Here is a 20,118-nt window from a genome sequence, read left to right as displayed (position 1 = left end):
CGCCTCTGCATTCTTCTCCCCCGGACACGGTGGGCAGCGGGGCCTTGTGTTGGGTGGCTGTGAAGCAGCAGGCACAGACCCCCACGGGAGTTGTGGAGAGCCGCATGTGACAGTGGTGGCTTGGGGCACCTGGAATGTTTGCAGTGCGTAGCCAGCCTCACAAACTGTTTTGGCCTCAGGTTATGACATTTTCCAGCGGGCTCCTCTGAGCAACATGGTGAGCGCCCAGCCAAAGCTGGAGTCCGACACGGCCTGGGAACCAACGCTGCGCCAGGGCTGCTTTTACCTGCTCGTCTTCGTCCCCATCACGTGTGCACTGCTGCAGCTACTCAGCTGGTCTCAGTTCAGCCTGCATGGACGGCACCTCCAGATGGTCAAATCCCAGCGCCAGAGCCTGACTCAGAGTCGCTCGCCAGAGATCAAAATGATCTAGCTGGACCTGAGCCCTTCGGCTCTCGCTGGTTGCACCTCCGCTGTGCAGGCTGAGCAAGGGCAGTGCTGGTTAGGAATGGAAAGTGTTTACAGTTCAACTGTGAAATGATCACAAGGAGGCAGACAGGAACTCCAGAGACGGGGCTGACTGGTGTGTGCACAGAGCAGTGGGGGCTAGCCAGGGGTATTTGCTCAGGCAGTCAGAGTTCTTGCACTCTTTGCATCCAGCCCCTACTGCGGTGCTGCTGATCCCGGGGGAGCGTGAGTGACAAGCATAGAGTGAAGGAGACAGACATTCTCTCTCAGTCTCTAGTGCAGTAGCTCATCCTCTGGGGCATTGGGGGGGCAGGCAGATGCTGTTGGGCCAGCTCAGAAGTGGTTTTGTGCAGTGCCATCCAGGAAACCTGGGCTCAGGCCATGTCTGCCCCAGAAACTTCACCAGGATGCTAGTTAAGGGGTGACGGACTTTGCTGGCAAGTCCCAGTGTAGTTGGTTACGCTGGCACAATAAAGCTTTTGTGGATAATGCTTGTTAGATTCAGGGACCTAGCTTAAGCCATACAAGCCAAAGCCCCCTTGTGTTGCAGTAAACTGCCTCTCTACACGGCTCTTCCTGCAGCCCTTTCCAGTGGGGACCAGGCCTCGTTTCCTGCCCTGCTCTAGCTTCCTAGTGTTGCAGAGGCATCATGGTCCTCTCCTTCGTGAGGAGGATGGTCAATTTACCCGGGCCCTGCAGCCAGCGAGGGGGCTGCATTGACATTTTCCTGGGGGCGGGCTCTGGAGCTGGAGGGAGATTACAGGACAGGAAAAGCTGGAATGGGAGACTCTTCTAGATGTTTGGGATTTGCGACTCTTCCGTGCAGCTACCCCCTGCTAACGTAATAACACCTTACACTGAATTCCCTGCAGAGAAGTGACACGCTTCTTGGATCTAACCTGTTCTGTGGGGTTCAGGACAAGCCTGTTCCTTGGAAGTGTTTAGTGGGAAGCAGAGATCTTTTAGCAAGACCAGCACCCATCTTGCAGCTGCAGAAGTGTCTCTCCTGCGATGCTGCTGACACTCCTTGAAGTCATTCAGCAGCCCCGAAGAGGATGGTGCACTTGCCCATGGAGCTGGGAGCCCATGAGGGGGAAACTTTACCTAGAATCCCCATGCGAATTGCTTTCACGCAACCGGCAGAGGCTTGTGTGACCATGATGCCAGATTCCTTGCAGTGAACAGGCAGGGCGAGGGAGAGCCCAGATTCCCCGAGTTACTGCCTTTCATCTGGGAGTTGCTTATCTGCTTCTTTCTCGAAGTAAAACCTCACAAGTGACCCACGGTTCCTGAAGCCCATTTTAAGCAGAGCTTGGGGCCTCTTGGTGTGGGGAGGGGGCCTCTAGAGCCACCCCACCCCAAAGGAAGTTGATACAGCAAGACCAGCATTGTTGGGGATTCCCTGTGAGATTGCAGAGCATTGTAACCCATTCTCTTTGCAGCCCGTCAGTAAAACGGAGCACGGTCTTACCACACAAGCCCTGTGCTCACACAAGCATTCCTTGGGAAGCCCAACTCTGCCCTGCTACTGGGCTCTCTCAGACTTAATTCTCCTTTTCCACCATTAGCGAAATTCAGGCCCCACTGATGTTTCTGGTAAAACTCCCAGGCCTTGTCTACACTGCAGGGTTTTTGAGCAAGAAGCTTTTTGCGGACGATATCTTGCACAAAAGTGTATCCGCACCTCAAAAGCACATTGCAAAAGCGCATCCACACTGCATGGATGCTCTTGCGCAAGAAAGCTCGGATTGCTATTAATAGAATGTCCATCGGAGCACCTGTGCTTTGTGTGCAAGAAACCCCTGCGGCGCATCCACACATGCCTTTTTGCACAAGAGCTGTAGCGCAAAAAGGAGTTGTTCCTCGTGGGAAGAGGAATAACTCTACTGGCAAAAGCCCTCTGTCCTGTTGATTTACTGTGGGGGTTTTTTGGTGCAAAAACGTGCTTGAAGTGTGGACGCTCCACTGGTTTTTGCACAAAAACCTTGTAGTGTAGACATAGCCCCGCTAGCTGCCGTGGCGACAGGTTTCCTCCATCTGTGTAACTAGACACTAGTTTTGCATTATCAACTTGTCTACATGCTGCGAATTCTGAGCCGCAGCTAAACCAGTGAGACTGGCAGCTCTGAACTGTCTGGACTTTTCCTGCCTTGTGTTAAATCACGTCCTAGTGGTTGACTGACTACCTCAGCAGCCAAATGGAAGTTCTGGATCAAGACGGCACGAGAGATTGAAATCGACGAAAGGCCTTGATCAGGGTGGATCCAGAGCAAACCCGCATTTGTAGCTAGCACTGTTCTGAGACCGGCTGTATGCAGAGGCCGCTGATCTGTGAAATCCCCCTAACTGGTTTGTCTTGGAATGAATGGTTTACACTGAGTCTGTGTTTGTTTGAGGTGGCAAAACTGGATTGTGACCAAGATGCATTGTCAAAGCATTTGGGGAGTTGGTTTGTTTTGGCTGGAGGTGGACATGCCCACCTGCTCTGTCAGCTGCAGGAGAACAAGGAAAGCTTCTGGAGCATGTAAAGGCCAAACTCTCCCATCATTTATGTGCTGTGCACCCAGTTACACACCAGCAAGATGGCTCGGTTGGGGCTTCCTCTTGTTCTGCTGTGAAGGGTGGAGCCAGCCAAACTGCCATTTCACCTCAGGTCTGACCAAGGTGTAACACAGCTCTGATAGCTACTGCCTGGCAATGTCTGTACCTTTTGATGGATAAATCATAACTTATTTATGTAATTTTTAACAAACTTTGACATTCATTTCCTAACGAGTTGATTAAAAACTACCTCTTCTGTATTGTGGTCCTGTGATTCAGTTTGGGGTGGGGTGTGTTAATGCTGTCTGTGATTTACAAACCAGCTAACACTGAAGAAACACATTTTAAATTGCTACGCTTGGTCTGAAAGTGTTCAGGACTGGATTCCTCCTCTTGGATCTCAAGCTCCCGGCAAAAGACATTTTGGCCCTTTGCCTGACTGACGCTTTGCGTGTGACAGCTTCTGGTGTCATCCCAAATGCTCCCCTTGTGTCCTTTTCACTGCCACCTGGGCAGGTGTTCCCTATCCAAACTGCAGTCCTTGGGCAAGGCCCTGCCAGATTTGGCGTCCTGTGAACTGTAAACTACGCATTTCTTAGTTTTGTGCAAAGCAGCCGGCTGGTCCTTGCTCCAAGTTCCCGCAGCACTGCTGCTTCAGTTCAGCCTCGGAGACTCCCTGGTGTGGGGAATCCAGGCTTTCCTGCTCCTGAGTTTCCCTATCTGGAGTTCATGCATTGTTGATTAGCACTTCCTGTTGTGTGAAGGAAGGGAACCGTCTGGCTTTGGGCCTGTGTGCGCATTTCCAGGTGCCAGTGTTGATGATTTGGGGCATTGCTTGAGCTACTTGCTGTCAGATAGTGAGGGAATGGTCAAAGAAGCAATAATGAGCTGCCTGTGATTGGCCTGCTCCTCCTGCCACAGCTCCCCAGGGAGACTTGAGGTGGTGCATTGTTTGTATTCCCTGTAGTAACTCAGGAGTTGGAGGAAGTGGGTAGTGGGAAGCGTGTGCTGAGCAGGGAGGGGCTTGTGTGCACTGCTGGAGGATCAATAAGTCATAGTCAGTGGTGTGTGGTCTGAGTCACTTTCTGCCCGGATGGTCCATACCCAAATCCTGGGGAAGCCCTGCTGGCAGGAGTGAATTCTGGGAACTTTAATTTCGTACCACACCCCATCAGGGCAAATGAACAAGTTGCTTTGTTTTCATGCTGCCGGATTTATGCTGATTGCTGTTAGATCCAGCTGGGCCTTAATACGAAGAGCAAATGTTCTACATCTGCTACTGCGGGGTATTATACCTGCCTCTGGAGTGTTTGTTTCTGGCCTCTGTCAGACAAACTGAGCTAGATGGACCTGGGGTCGGATCTAGTCGGCCTGCTCTTGCTTTCTTTGCCACAGCTGTCAGCTTTATGGGGAAGCACTGGGGGAGGGGAGGCAATTCAGTGGTGTGAATGTGATGTCAGGCTCCCATTTTACATGCTTCTGCTGGCCCTGAGTGTGAGCATGTGCTCAGCCCCAGCCGTGCACGATCCTCCTTCCCACAAATAGTCTGAAGTAAAGTTCTGCTGACAGATGCTTCAGTTGCCCTCTGCCCCTCAGTGTCAATGTGGCTCATCTGCTCTGATTTGTCTTCACTAAGAAGCAGCCAGTGCTTCCCTTTCCAGCGTGGTTCTGCTGCTGCCAGCTCTCCTGCTGGCTTCTGTGCTCTGTGTGCTGGAGGCCATTCTGCAGGGCTGGGACCAGTTCTTGCCTCTGGGTGGAAAGGAACCAAATGCATTGCTTGAGCACGTGCACTTCTGCCCCGAGAGCCTCGTACTCTCGCTGTGAGGGGCGGGGTAAAGACTAGCACCCACCCAGATATTTTACCCCTTCCCCTTCCTGCTGGACTTCCTTTGGCTCCCCAGTGGTTTGTTCTTTCAAAAAAAAAAAAGCTCAGACACGGTTCTTCAGTTGGCACTGAGCAAGTTCCAGCCACCTTCCACTGCTGAGCAGCCGCTTGCCTCTGTGTGCTAGGCAGAGAGGAATGTCTTTCCCTTCCTCTCCAAGCCACCTTGTGTGACAAAAGGATGCAGCAGGGTGGGGAAGGGGGAGTTTGTGCCCTGTTGAATGGCTGTACCAGAGCAGTGGCTGTTTCTAATTGCCAGGGCATGAGCAGCTGGGAGAACAGTATCCCCAGGTGACAGAGGAGCCCTTGATCACATCTAAATATTTATTCCCACTTCCAACTCAGCTTCCTCCCTGAAACAAATTCAATGCAGGGCTGGTGTTTTCAGGGCATGTTTCTCCCCCCTCTCTTCCCCCATTGCTGCTTCAGAGAGAACAGGAACTGGAAATGCAAAGCAAGGGTCGGGGGAGTTATGCTGGGAGTCTCTGAAGTAAGGTCTGGCCGGGCTTGTGTGTTCTTCTCCAGAGCCATTTGCCTTCAGACCCCTGCTCCACGTAACAGGGGCAGAAACAGTCCTGTTTATAGTATCCTAGGCTGGAAGAGCCCTCTGGAGGTCACTGTCTAGCTCCCTGCCCAAGGCAGAACCAACCCCAACTCAGTCACCCCAGCCAGGGCTTTGTCAAGTTGGGACTTAAAAACCTCTAGGGATGGAGATTCCACCCCCTGCCTGGGGATCTCATCCCAGGGCTTCACCACTGTCCTAGGGAAAGAGTTTTTCCTAATATTCAATCTAGACCTCCCCCACTGTAACTTAAGGCCACTGCTCCTTGTTCTGCCATCCGTCACTCCTGTGAACAGCCCCTCTGGAACCTCCCTTCAGGCAGTTGCAGGCTGCTCTCAAATCCCCCCTCCCTCTTCTCTTCTGCAGACTAAACAAGCCCAAATCCCTCAGCCTCTGCTTGTAGGTCATGCGCTCCAGCCCCCTCATCATTTTGGCTGACTGCCATTGGACCCTCTCCAGTGTGTCCACATCCTTCCTACAGTGAGGGGCCCAGAACTGGACACACTACTCCAGCTGTGGCCTCACTCGTACTGAATAAAGGGGAATAATCACTTCTCTAAATCTGCTGAAAATGTTCCTAATGCAGCCCAATATGCCATTAGCTTTCTTGGCTACAAGGGCACACTGTTGACTCATCTCCAGCTTCTCATCCACTATAACCCCCAGGTCCTTTTCTGCTGCTTAGCCAGTCAGTCCCCGGCCTGTAACAATGCCTGGGATTCTTCCATCCCAAGTGCAGGACGCTGCCTGTGTCAAACCTTATCACTCTTCTTTTGGCCCAAACCTTCAATTTGTCTAGGTCACTCTGGACCCTATCCCTGCCCTCCACCGTATCTACCACTCCCCCTAGCTTAGTGTCATTTGCAAACTTGCTGAGGGTGCAACCCATCAAAATAATTAAGATGCTGAACAAAACCAGCCCTAAACAAAACTGGCCCTAGAACTGATCCTTGGAACACTACGCTTGAAACCGACCACCAACCTGACATCAAGCCATTAATCGCTACCTGTTGGACCTGACAATCTAGTCAGCTTTCTATCCGTGTTAGAGTCCATTTATCCAATCCACACTTCCTTACCTTGCTGGCAAGGATATTGTGGGAGACCGTATCAAAAGCTTTGCCATGTCCACAGAGCCAGTTACCTCTTCACAGAAGCTAATCAGATTGGTCAGGCAGGACTTCCCCTTGGTTAATCCATGTTGACTGTTCCTGATAACTTTCCCCTCTTCCAATTGCTTCAAAATGGATTCCTTGAGGATTCCCTCCATGACTTTTCCAGGAACTGAGGTAAGACTGACTGTCTGTGCTTCCCTGGATTGTCCTTCCCTTTTTTAAAGGTGGACATAACATTTGCCTTTTTCCAGTTGTCCGGGATCTCTCGTGCTCTCCACGAGTTGCCAAAAGCTCTGCAATGACATTCGCCAACTCCCTCAGTACCCTCAGAAGCATTAGGTCCACTCAAACCCTGTCTTGCACTTGTTCAGGACTGTCTTTCAGCTGTGGTTACTGGAACTTTGCCTTTCTTAGGTCTTATCTTTCCAGAAGCTTGTTATGTTGTTTGATAATCCCTGAAAACTACCACGCTGTGAAACAAAGTCTGAATTTGCAGTGCAGACACCTGAACAGCTCTAGCAGCTCAAGGCTTTGGTGGCAGGAGCAATGAATGATTGTTCTGACAGGCATCTGATCCCTTCCTTTCAGCCTGGTCCTGTGGAGTAGCCTGTGTGAACTGTCCCAGAAGGCTCTAACCTTCTCTGGATTTGGATTCCTCATATGTGCCTCATTTCTACTGTGCTGTCTACAATAAATGACGTAGCTGCCTGGAACAAAGACAGAGGCTGTGTCTAGACTGGCCAGTTTTTCTGGAAAATCAGCTGCTTTTCCGGAAAAACTTGCCAGCTGTCTACACTGGCCACTTGAATTTCTGTAAAAGCACTGACTTCCTACTGTAAGAAATCAGTGCTTCTTGCGGAAATACTATGCTGCTCCTGTTTGGGCAAAAGTCCCTTTTGTGCAAAACTTTTGCGCAAAAGGGCCAGTGTAGACAGCTCAGATTTGTTTTCCACAAAAAAAGCCCCGATGGCGAAAATGGCGGTCGGGGCTTTCTTGCGCAAAACCGCATCTAGATTGGCATGGATGCTTTTCCGCAAAAAGTGATTTTGCAGAAAAGTGTCCGTGCCAATCTAGACGCTCTGTTCCGAAAATGCTTTTAACGGAAAACTTTTTCGTTAAAAGCATTTCCGGAAAATCATGCCAGAGTGTTGATAGATTTTGTTTTAAATGTCAGTTTCTCTCCTCCCACTCAATGTGCCAGGTCCCTTTCTGCTACTCCCTTTGAATGCTGTGGAATGTGAGCATGCAGCACACACCACCAACAGATGACCATGAGCTTCCAGGGGAAGAAACTGTACCTGAAAAAACTGTGGCAAGAGCCCCTCCAGCCCCCCTCCAGACAGAGAGATGCAAGCTTGTATATGACCAGCTTTATTTAGGTATGTTGGGCACCAGCAGGCAACATGAGGGAGGGGGGAAGAGGCGTGAGGAGCAGTGTCACACGGCTGGAACAAATGCGAGATTGCAGATGGCACGCTTGCCTGGTCACGGGCTTGCAAACAGAACTCTGCTCCTGCTAGCTCGAAGGCAGAGGAGGCAGCAAAGGGAGCTGGCCTATGCTGCTCAACACAGTCATTCCCTTCCTACCCTGCAGCACCTGTTCTGTGCTGATGCCATGGAGAATACACTTTGTTTTCCAAAGCAGCAGGTGTTTCGTGTTACCCTCCCTTCCTCAGCAATGGGCCCTGACAGGTTCTTTTGCTTAAACCTTAGCAGGGTTGGGAGGAGTTGGAAGCGAACCAGCAGCCCCGTTTCTCACTGGAGATCGGTGGAGGAAACAAGTTCAGCAGGGGGAAGGAAAGGGAGAGCCTTTGTGATGCCTTTAATACAGGCTATGGCGTGAGGAGTGCTCCGGGTGCCTAACACGTGCTGCGCGTGCTAGCCCCCCCCTTGCATGGGGGGGAGCTGCCTATGATGCAGAAGATAACTGCACTGCGTGGATGGCCCCAACCTGCCCTCGCACCAAGTAGACATGTGACTTTCTACAACCAAATGCGGCAGCTTTTGCTGCAGCCAGAGGCCCCTTCTAGTGCTCTGCAGTTTCCTGGGTGAGTTCTAGGTCGGGGGTGTGCAGCCTGCCTGTCTGAATCTGCTTCCTCTTTAGTAAGTGAACATGCTGCAAGTCATGTCACTAAATGGCTGGCGGCCAAGTAGAATTCGCCACCTGCAAATTAACACGGGGTGTCTAAATGCTCTGCCTGCCTACCCCTGCTGCTGTAATAAACACCAGCAGCCAAGACCTGGGGGATTAGAGGCCTATTTCTGCCTTGGGGCTCTGGGCCAGGCCCACGGCAAGTCCTGAGGCTCATGCTGAGGGAAGTCCACCCTATAGCTCCTTGGCCTATTCCAAAGCACCCATTTAACTGAGGCTGTTCAGTCAACGGGCGAGAGCGCCTAGACCTTCAGTACCAACAGCCTCGTGGCAGGCCACGTCTCTCGGGCTGCAAAGGGAGAATTACAGCTCATAAGTGAATGAATCAATTCCCAGCCTGCTGCTGCATGTAGGCTTCTGTATCCCAGCTGTACAAGCCACCCTGAAAGGGAATATCTGAGCAACTGCCATCCCAAGCTGTGCCTGGATGGCTCAACCTCACCCCTGTGCTACGCTTGTGACACAGGCCACTTTTCCTTGGGGGGAGGGGTCAGGGTTTTATCAGCTGGACAGAGCACATGCCCACATTGCAAAACTGTGTCCTTGCTGGCTGCTTTAGGCATTGGTGCTTTTATAACAAACTACATTTTGGAGTCTACAACTCCCTGGCCACCCGCTGTTCCTAAATCACCTGGCCCGAGTGAGACCTGCCATGGCAAATTCTCTGAACTCCACCTGCAACTCATGTCCCCAAAGGCTAACGCCAGGGGTCTGAGCATGTCACCCCTGGCCAGGCAGAGCCAAACCGGCATTAGTGGAGCAGAGTCAGGTTCTCCCTCAGCTTGTTAGGGCTTCATCGGTTTACACCAGCAAGGACTGTCTGCTCAGAGGAGGCTACTGCTCTTGCTTCATTCAAGCCCTGAGCTGCAGTACGGTCTGGCTTAGGCCGAGGGGGCCTGTGTGCATTTTACAAAGGCGGTGCAGTAGATCAGATGAAATCAGCATCAGAGGAGCCCACAGCCATGCAACCGTCATATTGTGCACCCTTCCCCTTTCATCGTTCTTAAACAGGGCTCAAAGCTGCTCTCGGTAGGTGACAGGTGCCGACTGGATTTTAAGATTTAAATTCCCAGATACGATCTGGGGAGACTGCAGCAGCTTTCAATTGCGTGGCACGGCCAACCTCACTCGATGTTTCTGGGGGGACGGAGGAGGACAATCTGCTTTCTACTCACTGTCGTGCTGGTGTAAACAGACCTCGTGCCCTGCTGAAAGCACCAGGGTGGAGCCAAAAGCAGTCGCCCACTGGAATTCATTCCTAGGCAGGCTAAAAAGAAAATTCTGTCCCTCCAAGCACACAGCATCACTCCATTGCAGAGCTAGGCTGACCAGACACTTCTCCAGCCGGGCACTCCCAGGCCCCAGCTGCAGGTGCGATGCAGTACAGGGCCAGGGTGGCTCGTGACACCAATGATGCAGTAGCACTTGTGGGAATCCCAGGAGCTATGAGCTTCCTTTTCAAGACCCAAGCAGGGATTGACCACAGGCCTGTTCTTTTAAAAATAAAACCCACAAGCCGTCCGCCTTCCGAAGGAGCAGCGTTACCCCCTTTTCCCCTTCAATGACAGGCACTCAGCTGATGGAAACAGCTGGCTTTTCTACTAGAATTAAGGCTAACTGCACAGTCTAGGGCCTGAGTCTGACCAGTCATGCGTTACATAAAACAACAGACGCTGCTTTAAAAAGTTGTGGACTGCTCCAAATTCTGTCCCTTCCCCCACAGGTGAAATCCACGAGGAGGCAGGAAAAGCTCTGGCTCTCCTCATGCTTCTTTCCTACTTAAAATACCTTCCTCTCCTCCTCGGCCCAGCTTGCTCTTGTCAGACACCCAGCCTGGCTCGCTGTGTAGGCTACGGTCTCTACACAACTCCGCAGAGCTCTCTGCTAATACTGACGTGGCTAAACCAGGCCACATATTTGGTTCTCAGCAGCAACCTCATTTTAAAAACAAAACACTGACCAGTAAAAAGCACCAGGAGAGCTCCCGAACTCAAACCCTCGCCCCAAAGCAGGTAGGCACAGGCCTGACCCCTTCTGCAGCAGCATCCTACAGAGATCAGGCAGGCTTAGCCGGGCGTAACGCTCCCGTGGATGAAGAACTAGCGCTCAGGAGCCGTGGATAATGCCAACGTACGAACACTGTTTATTGTCCTCTCGTTTAGAGCATTCAGAGAGAACGCTCCGACTGACGGTCACCAAGGAGTGGAGCGGGGCTGGCTGGCTACTCTGCTAAGCATGTGCTGTAAACATTAGTGTTAGCATCAGACAGTGGGAAATTCAGTCCGAGGGTTTTAGGAGACCCACCGGGGCAGCCACTGCCCCAAAACAGCAGCTGTGTTAGTAACTTACATATTCCTTAAACATTGCAATAAATAAAATAACCCGCAAGTCACAATGGCCTTTTCCCGTCTGCTTTTGCCCAAGGACGGATCAAAGGAAAGAGATTTTGTCTGGCTGAAAATGGACGGTTCCGACACCCTGCTGTAAGAGAAAGGGGGGAGAAACAGCTTCCTCTGACGGAGAGAACACCGCGCTGTAAACCTTTCCGAGCAAACACGCTAGCGCCTTTGTACCCACCTGGGGCACTCGCTTCCCAAGGAGAACGAAGGTCAGCCTCCAAAAGACAGATCATAACCATCTAGGACAGTCAGAGCGGAGGAGGGGGGTTGTGACCAGCACCATGCAAAACAAACTCAGTCCTAGCAGAGTTGTGCAGGCATGGTCCAGACCCACAGCAGGCCAAGGAGTTCATGCACATACTAACAAACTCCAAACAAATGGGGGAGAGGGCTGCCCCACTGTGCTTCTCCCGTATAAAAATATATCAAAAACAACAAAAAAAAAAGAAAGGACAAACTGGCCAGAGACGCGCTCGCTGCTGGGCAACCGGTGCCACGGGGCGCCCTCAAGTAAGGGCATTCCAGGGGTTGGAGCCTCAGGCTACACTACTACACCTAACTGACTTGCGACGGTCACAGCCCGGCGGTCTGGCTGTTCAGTTTCTAGGCCACTCCCCCTCCGTAGCGACCGCTGCAGCCACCGGAGGAGTGAAAGTAAAAGGGGTCACGCTGGAGAAATGGGGCCTGATTATTTTTCCTCCTACAGTTAAAAAAAAAAAAATAAAAAAAAATCTACTCTCCCCCCTCCTCTCTGCTTCCTGCCGTTTCGGGGGCCCGCTTGCACGCACGCACACACACACGCAGCTCCTCACAGACACTCGGACTCAGAAAAGCGAGTTTAGAACTGGAGTGAGTCTCCCCCGGACGGGCCCAGGGCTAGAAGGTTTTTCGGTGGATGGCCCGGGCTCCGTCTTCTTCATATTCCTTCTTTGAAACCCACATTTTCTTAAAGGTGTCCAATGAGGCCAGAATAGAGCCACTGGGGGAGGGAAGAAGCAAGCGTGTTAGAGTGGGACGAGGCAGCGGCTCCTAGCACGGGTCCTATTCCCTCCCCCACAGCTCCCCTGTAGCAGCACCTCCAGGCCACCGCTGTGTTCGCCCCGTGCAAGAGTTCCTACCCCAAGGAGCTTACAACCGACCCCCCTTCGCGTCAGACCCAGGCTGCTGCTGCTGAGCTTCCAGCCTGGGCGGAGCCGGGACTGCTCCGGCTGCCAGCAAAGTGGGTTTTCTTGTTTCCACAGCACCTTAAATGGGCACAGTCAGTTAGGAGCCTCCAGTCCTTCCCCTTTCCCCTACTGGTTACATCAACAGTTCCGTCACTGGAGTAACTGGGATGGGGGTGCAGGCCCGAACGCCGCCCTGCAGTGGCCTGTTGCCAGACTGGCAGAGAACGGGTGGAGGGGGGCGAGGGAGCCCCATGGGGACAGCAACAGGGCAGCATGGCTAGCAGTGTTTCCTCGCCAGCGTGGGCAAGGCTGCCAGGACTCCCGCTGTAATGCGGGCAGGGCCCCGTCGGAGCTGCCCGATACGTACCCGATCCACGTGGAGTAGAGTCTCTCCTGCGGAGCGGATATCTGAAAGGAGAGGCCGGGAACGTGGGTCAGTGTTGGCCAGGTACCAGCCTCTCCGCAGCTGCGTCCCACCCGTCAGACACAGGCCCTGGGGCAGCTTCTGCCACCCAGCTGCACTGGCGAGCGACAACCCTGGCCACAGACCCCGAGTGGCTTTCAGCACAGGGCGCCCGGGCCGTTCCCGAACAGCCAGAGTTGGCTGCAAGTGCAGGGCAGCACCCTGCCAAGCGGCTCCAGGCTCCTGCCCCAGGAAGCCTCCAGAGGAGAGCACCCCTACCCTTATTTTGACGTCCTTGGGTGCCAGCTTCTTCACTTCGCTCAAGAGCCTGTCTCCGAAGCCTGCAGAGAAGAGGAAACTTGCCTTTACCTGGGCGCGGACCATGGCTCCCGACCAATGACTGCAGCTACAGCGACACTCCGCACAGACCGTTTGGGGGGGACATTCCTGCCTCACCAGAGCCCAGGCCTGGAAAGGGCCTCCCCAGAGTCCTCAGCAGGCTCGGGCAGCCTCCAGAGCACAACCAGAAAGATGGCGAGAGAGCAGAGTCTGTGTGATTTACAGAGCTGTCCCAGGCTGTATTTGTACAGCCCCATGCACACTGGGCCGTGCTCGCGCCTGGTCCCTAGTGCCTCCTGGCCAGGCTCCGGGAATGGTCTGATCCGGGCAAACGAGAAGACAGCCTGCCCCTGGGGCAGAGGAGGTCTCAGAAGGACGAGGTAGGCTTGGCCTCCTGAGTCTCCCCTCAATTCTTGTTCCTCCAGGGCTACCTGGTGGACGTGCTCCGCTCCCGGCCGCAGGGAGGCCAGGAAGCAGATCCGGGAGAATGCCCTCCTACCTCAGGACTGGACTCGGGCCACAGCGCGGAGCAGCCCTGCCACAAAGGGGAAGGAACAAGCCCCATGAGCCCGAGTCCCTCTGAGAGCAAAGTGGGGGAAAGGCAAGCCTGGCTGTCAATCGTTTCATTGCAAAGCATGCTGGGAAGAGGGAGGAGTCTGGAATTCTGCTATAGCTAGGAGCTGGCTGGCTCAGGGTGGGACACACACCTCGGCTCTGAGGACAACCTCTCCCTCCACATGCTCCTCTTGCCACCTCCATACTGAGGCGGGCAGGGAGAGCCAGGCATGGACACAGTGCACTCACGGCACATGCTCCGCTCACGCCAGGGCAGGGATTTCGACAGGCCTGGCACCGGAGCAGAGTTTGAAAGGAACTTCTATCAGCCTTCCAGGGATTTAATAACGAAGCTGCCCTAAAACACTGCTCAGTCCTTTGTCAGGCCAGATGATCTGCTGGGGCCAGGGAGGGGAAAGGGAGGGAGGACAAGGACAGTGGGAGGGGAGGGGGGGAGAGAGAGTGTCAATAGCACAAGCGGGAGCCGGATGCCTTTAAGAAGTCTCCACTTCCGTATCCAGAGGCTTAGGGCAATTCCAAGCAGGGGAGGGATTATCTAGAGGAGGTCGGGGGGGGGGGGCGGGGGGAAGGAGTATGACCAGAGGTAACGGACGGAGGGGAGGGATTATCTAGGGGAGCGTGTGGGGTATGACCAGAGGTAACGGGACGGAGGGCACCGTGCCCACTCTGAAGGCAGAGACCTTTGAAGAGCGTGGAGCCCCCGGACAGCACGATGTTGGAGAAGAGCGTTCGCCTCAGGTCCATGTCAGATTTCTGAACAGCGAAGACCAGCACCTCGTGCAGCCCCTCGCACTCCTCTCCAATGAGGTCAGGCCGGAACAGCAACTCGGGGGCTCGGAAGCGGGCAGGGCCGATCTGCAAACAGCAGGAGGGAACAGCTTAGCGCCCAGAGGGCACCACGGGCCACATGTCTTGCGGCTGTGCCATGGAACCCTTCAGTGGCCGAAAACCAGAGAGTTAGAGAGTCCCTCCAACCCACCAGCCACTCCTGGGACATCAGTAACATCCCGACAAGGAACACAAGGCCGACGGGTTGCTCCCTTTAACACACAGTAACCCTCGTACCTTCACAGCTGCAGATTTCAAAAGATCTCATGAACATGAAGCAAGCCTCAAAATGCCACTAAAGTACATTATTCCCGCCCTCTAGTAGATGGGGAAACTGAGGCTGCAACTTGCCGCAGCCCCATAGAAAATGAGCAGCAGAGCTTGGAGCAGACTCCCTCTCTCCCAATTTCAAGTCTGGTGCCTTAGGACAACCCCATGCTCCCTCCCCTTCAGCCCTCATCCAGAAAGTTTCCCCTTTAGGTTTCTCTAGGCCGTTCTTCCAAGGGATTGTTTCTGCGTTGCAGAGGAGATAAACCCAATAGGCTCAGCAATTAGCTGAGACCCACTTGTCCCGTCCCTGAGTCTGCACCAGAACCTGTCAGTGCAGATCCCTGCACGAGGTCTCCGGGTCGCTGACTTAACAGCAAGTCGCATGTCATTAGCCAGGAACCTCCCAATCCCGGGGATTCCAACGAGCTATGGGCATGCAGCCATTCTTAGGAGGAAGCTGTTCACCAGAAACCATTTGGCAATGGACTCAAGCCCGGCAGGTCTTCAGGAAGAAACAGAGAAGGAATCTTCTAGCCTTCTGCAAGAGAAACCCTGTGCCCGCTGCAGCTCTATTTTAACGAGCTTCTCCCGAGCCCCCCCAGCCTCCCGCAGCGAGAGGGCCAGGACGTGCTACTAACACCGAGCTTTTTAGGAAGAATAATTCAGTATTTGTCCTTACGCACCTCAATAGTGCTTCCATCTGGCAGGTAGTACTGGGCTCTCTCCGTCTCCAGCGTCTCGTCCTTCTGCGGGTTTATGGACAGGTAACAGGCACGCTGCAAAGAGAACAAAGGCAGGTGAGCAGGGCTTCTAACAAACCACTTTTCTTTGGGGAGAGCAATTTTCAGCAAGAATCTTCTGGCAGGACAAATATTTCGGATCATTCAGAGCTGAGCTGTTAGTCTGCCCTGAGCCACGCTGGTCCCTGCTTCCCCGGCTGGACTGCAGCTCCCAGGATGCACCTGACCTGGCAATGTAACCACTACGGCACTTCACGGGAAGCGCAACAGTCTGACGCTTCCCGCTGGAAATTCTGGGAACTTTTTGTTTTGCAAGAAGCTTTGCTATTGGTCCCCGCTTGGGACAGCACAAAAATGTCAAATTTGGGGGGCAGAGGGTTATAGAATCATAGAATACTAGGACTGGAAGGGACCTCGAGAGTCATCGAGTCCAGTCCCCTGCCCTCACGACAGGACCAAATACTGTCTAGACCATCCCTGATAGACATGTATCTAACCTACTCTTAAATATCTCCACAGATGGGGATTCCACAACCTCCCTGGGCAATAATTGTTGTTTTTCCTCCAGATTTTAAGTCGGTGGGTCATGCTCTGGGCACATGTCCAAGCTGCTCTCCACAACCAGGCAGGGAAGAAAGTTCCTTTTTTTCTTCAATGAAAGCAGAGATTCTCCTGCTTCTCTCTCGCCTCCACAACCTCGGTCATTAAATCAAACGACGAGGCTGGTCGTGAAGTCGTGAGCCGGCAGCACTGCCTGCTGCGTTGGGGACCGCAAATAGCAGAATCTCACTGCAGCCCTTGCTATTTGTAGCAGGCTGAGGAATTCTGTCAACTCTTCTGTGAGCCAGGAAGTACCGGGGGAGGCAGCGTGGGGCGGGAAAGCTCAGAGAAAGCTCTTGTACGTGCTAACTCTGCACTCTCCCAGCCTCGGTGGTGCAGAGGTTCAGCACACACATCTGGGCTCATCTCCAGTTTTGTTCGAGTTCTGCTTTCATCGGGGTAGGGTTCCGAAAAATCCCCCTCTCTGTGAGCAGAGATTCCAGCACACGTGGTTTGGCTCATTTGCTAAGAGGCGAAGCGCACCACAGACCCTGGCCTTTCGGAAGAGCGCTTCTAAGGTGCAATCCACAACCCGGGTGGAAGAATTCATGTTTTCACTTTTCCTTCACCAGCAAGCCTGGCATGTTGCAAGGCACGGCAGTGACAGGCTGTTCTCTAGTCACTTTTGCAGAGCGAGACATGGAGACGCTTCTCTTTCTCTAGCCAGCTCCTGCTCCCTTGGAACAGCAGCAATACTGCCGCCACCGAGAACAGAGCCACCACGGGCAAGCCTCACCACTCCGGAGCTCCGTGCAGCCTGCGCAAGTCTCACAGCGCATGCTAAGCGGCTACCCCTGAACTGGACTGCCAAGCCACAGAGCCATTTTCTGTCTTCTCTGGCTCTCTTGCTGGCAGATCACAGACTATGAAAAGACTCACTGAGAGCAGACCAGGCTCACACATCTGTCTCAGAGTGACTGTACAGGCAGCACTGATGGGACGGGATTATGCAGTATGGCAGCTGTCCGCCAGATGGCACTACACAGCAGCCTCCGTCAGACACTGGGGGGCGCTGGACAGCGATCACGTGGTGCAGATGGCACTACACAGCAGCCTCCGTCAGACACTGGGGGGCGCTGGACAGCGATCACGTGGTGCGGATGGCACTACACAGCAGTCTCTGTCAGACACTGGGGGGCGCTGGACAGCGATCACGTGGTGCGGATGCTGCGGTCTGAAGGCCTGTATATATTTGTGAACGTTTCTAGGCTCCGCACCACAGCACCTAGGCGAAGCCTCCACCAGCAGGCAGGAAAATCAACCAGCAGGGGTCCTGAGTGGGTAAAACAGCCGGCGAGAGACACACCAAGCTACTGCTAAGAACTGGCCGGGCTTTAGTTACAATAGTCACTTTCGCCCTCAGTTCTGTCTCTCCTTTGGCACAGATCAGCTGCACTCTCAGGCTTTCTACCAGGACAGTGGCTCTGGTTTGTTTACTTCCCTGGGACGTCTGGGAAAAGCATTTGCTGCCATGGAGCACAGCACGGTGTGGCTGGGGTTCCTAGGAAAGGTGTCTCCAGCCTGGGCCCTGCAGTTTAAAGGTTCTCACCGAACAGCGGAACCTCTCGCGCCTCATGCTGATGCACGCGCTTAACTAGTCTTCTTTCCCTCCGCTTACGTTAGTGCTAAGGGAAGGTGCCACCCTGCCAGCCCTGGAGTGCTGCATTTATCTGCCCCGACACCAGAACACAAGCCTCTCCCAAGCAGGGAGAGATCTTCTGTCGGAATCAGAGGGCAGGGCAAAGCAGGCTCAACGGCCTGTTCAGTTTTTAGGGGCCCCGCTGTCAAGAGCCGGGCACTGAGGGTCTGGGCCCCATTTCAGAGACTCTGTGCCGATTCAGAGATCGCCTCGTGCCAAAATCACCTCTTTGATGGTTTTGACGATCTCGAACTCCGATGAGGTGTGGAAGTCGTAGCCTTCTTTCCGGAGATAGAGGCGAAGGAAGCGGGATACGTCGCGACCAGCGATGTCAATCCGCATAATGGAGTGAGGCATGGCAAAGCCTTCGTAGATAGGAACCGCATGGGTGACGCCATCCCCCGAGTCCAGCACCACTCCCGTGGTTCTGCCTGTCGCGTAACTGCAACAAGGAGGGACGATGGTGAGAACGACAGGCAGCGAATTTCACAAGCGTCTCCCAGGCTTGGACCTGGCCCAACCGACGCCAAACAACAAAGCAACCCGAGAGAAACCGGTAACAGCAGAATCATTCGGCTTACTTAGGAAAGGGGCAGCTCTACCTTTGAGTCACACGTTCTTTCAATTGTGAGGAACTCTAATTTTGGCCCCACTGCAGGGCTCGGGTGGTTGTTTTGAAATAAGATTTTACAAAATTAATATGAATCAAAATAAACTGGTATAATCAATAACACTGTATAGACACATGAATCCAATTAGAAATGAAATGGCCTGAATGAAGGACACTATTAGAGGTAAAAGATGACCTCCCAAAAAGTCAACTGCAGCACAGCTGGAGGGGCAGGAATTGTCATGCAGGCTCCGGCGCCTCAGATTGCCTGGAGAGGCTTTCTGGTAGGAAGCTCTCCACAGCAGGCACAATATAGCTGCAATGCAAGGCCACGGGGCAAGATATTGCACTTTGCATACACTAGCCTTTTCCCCCACCAGTCTAGCCCCGGGAGGCTAAGGTCAGAACTGGAAGTGGGACAAAGCTGCAAAGATCAGAGCTGGACCAACGCCGGTGTGGGACCGGGATGGGCGGATCCGTCTCCATTGAAAGAGCCCTCCCCCAAAGGAACGGCTGGTTTTCAAGGACAACCGCGCTCTCGCGCTGTTTCTGCCCTTCTGCTCAGGCCGTGCCGAGAACGGGAAGATACTTACAGGCTGAGCACTGCTTGCATGGAGATAAAAAGCGCCGGCACGTTGAAGGTCTCAAAGAAAACTTCAGCAGCTCGCTCTCGGTTCTTGCGTGGGTTCAGGGGAGCCTCCGTCAGGAGCACGGGATGCTGGGTTAACAGAGACAAAAGTAGTGTGGCTGTGAACCACTGCGGCTGGGAATGCTCCCCACGCAGGCGGCGAGTGTCCATATGGACCGGGGGCGGGGGTGGAATGGGAGACGAGTTCTAGAATAACGGTTTATTCATACGATTTAGGAACCGCCGGGATCTAAGCAGCAAGATGGGATGAAGTTAAGGAACGAGGGAACGCTGCCAAGCAGTGAGATCCCCGAGGCTGTGTCAATCTCCCACTGGCAGGGTTGGCAAAATATCATAACGTGGCCATTTCAAGCTAGATTCCAGAGTGCTGGGGAACAGACCCTGTGCTGAGGACGGACAAGGTGACCCAATGGATCCTTCTCCATCTGCCCGCTCAGAAGTCACATTGTTAAGTTTCCAACAGAGCTGCCTTAAAGACACAGCCCCTAGTCAGTTCAGCTACTAAGCCACTTCTAGGGCCAGCTTGCAGACGGCAAACTATTTTTTCCCCTCTCTCGACTGAGGGCCCAAGATTTACTCCTGCTTCCTTTTGAGCAATCGCATTCGTTAACATTTGGCGAGCGGATAAGGCAGAACAGGAACAGCTGTAGTGCCGAAATAATGGGATGCTGCAGTAAGGGGAACGTGTGTGTGGGTGGGGGGAGGTGTTGAATGCTGCAGCATCAGTGAAGCTCTAGTATCAGATTAGCCGCAAGGCATTCTGCTTGGGCATGCCGGGGCTGTGATCTAATGCACAGCAGTAACTCCTGATTAGCGACCAGGCTTGTTTAGAGGTTCTTGGGGGAACGCACAGCAAAGAGGCCAGATCCGCCCCAGAGCTTACACACGCCCAACCAAGCACTGCGCCCGCGCGGCGTCTCACCTCTTCGGAGAACGTCTGCAGCTGGTCCTTCGAATACACGTACTGCCAGATGCGCTCCATGTCGTTCCAGTCCTTCACTATGCCATGCTCCATGGGATAGCGGATCGAGAGCAGGCCTCTGTGCTCCTAGCACACAGAAAAGACAACACGTCACGCCTTTCAGCGAGCTCGCCAAGCATGCGCCTCGCTGCCAATGAATTGCACCGCTGCTCACAGAGCACACGCATCTGCATGCTGTATGTTCCTGGGAACGACGC

At 53.5% G+C, this 20,118-nt stretch overlaps 2 protein-coding genes across 7 annotated transcripts in view; one reads left to right on the top strand and one right to left on the bottom strand.

Moving 5' to 3' along the window:
* SLC68A1 (solute carrier family 68 member 1) overlaps positions 1–12,208 on the top strand; it is a 72,148-nt gene extending 59,940 nt beyond the window's left edge. For 5 of the 6 annotated variants that reach the window (XM_075935583.1, XM_075935578.1, XM_075935579.1 and 2 more), the window contains exon 9: positions 180–3,267. In XM_075935583.1, coding sequence (XP_075791698.1) covers positions 180–433 — 254 coding nt within the window. In that variant the 3' untranslated portion in view covers positions 434–3,267. Of the gene's footprint in view, positions 1–179; positions 3,268–7,769 lie in introns of those variants that run through there. The other variant, XM_075935584.1, reaches the window with a different exon arrangement.
* The window catches only part of ACTR1A (actin related protein 1A), a 22,120-nt gene continuing 12,842 nt past the window's right edge, over positions 10,841–20,118 (bottom strand). The window contains exons 4-11 of the mRNA XM_075935585.1: positions 19,862–19,987; positions 18,884–19,008; positions 17,906–18,122; positions 15,385–15,477; positions 14,284–14,458; positions 12,968–13,029; positions 12,653–12,693; positions 10,841–12,098 (exon numbers count right to left, since the gene is read on the bottom strand). Coding sequence (XP_075791700.1) covers positions 11,996–12,098; positions 12,653–12,693; positions 12,968–13,029; positions 14,284–14,458; positions 15,385–15,477; positions 17,906–18,122; positions 18,884–19,008; positions 19,862–19,987 — 942 coding nt within the window. The 3' untranslated portion in view covers positions 10,841–11,995. The remainder of the gene's footprint in view (positions 12,099–12,652; positions 12,694–12,967; positions 13,030–14,283; positions 14,459–15,384; positions 15,478–17,905; positions 18,123–18,883; positions 19,009–19,861; positions 19,988–20,118) is intronic.

Source organism: Pelodiscus sinensis, chromosome 8 (assembly GCF_049634645.1).
Source record: "Pelodiscus sinensis isolate JC-2024 chromosome 8, ASM4963464v1, whole genome shotgun sequence".
Lineage (NCBI taxonomy): Eukaryota > Metazoa > Chordata > Testudines > Trionychidae > Pelodiscus > Pelodiscus sinensis.
This window is presented reverse-complemented; position numbering and strand designations above follow the sequence as displayed.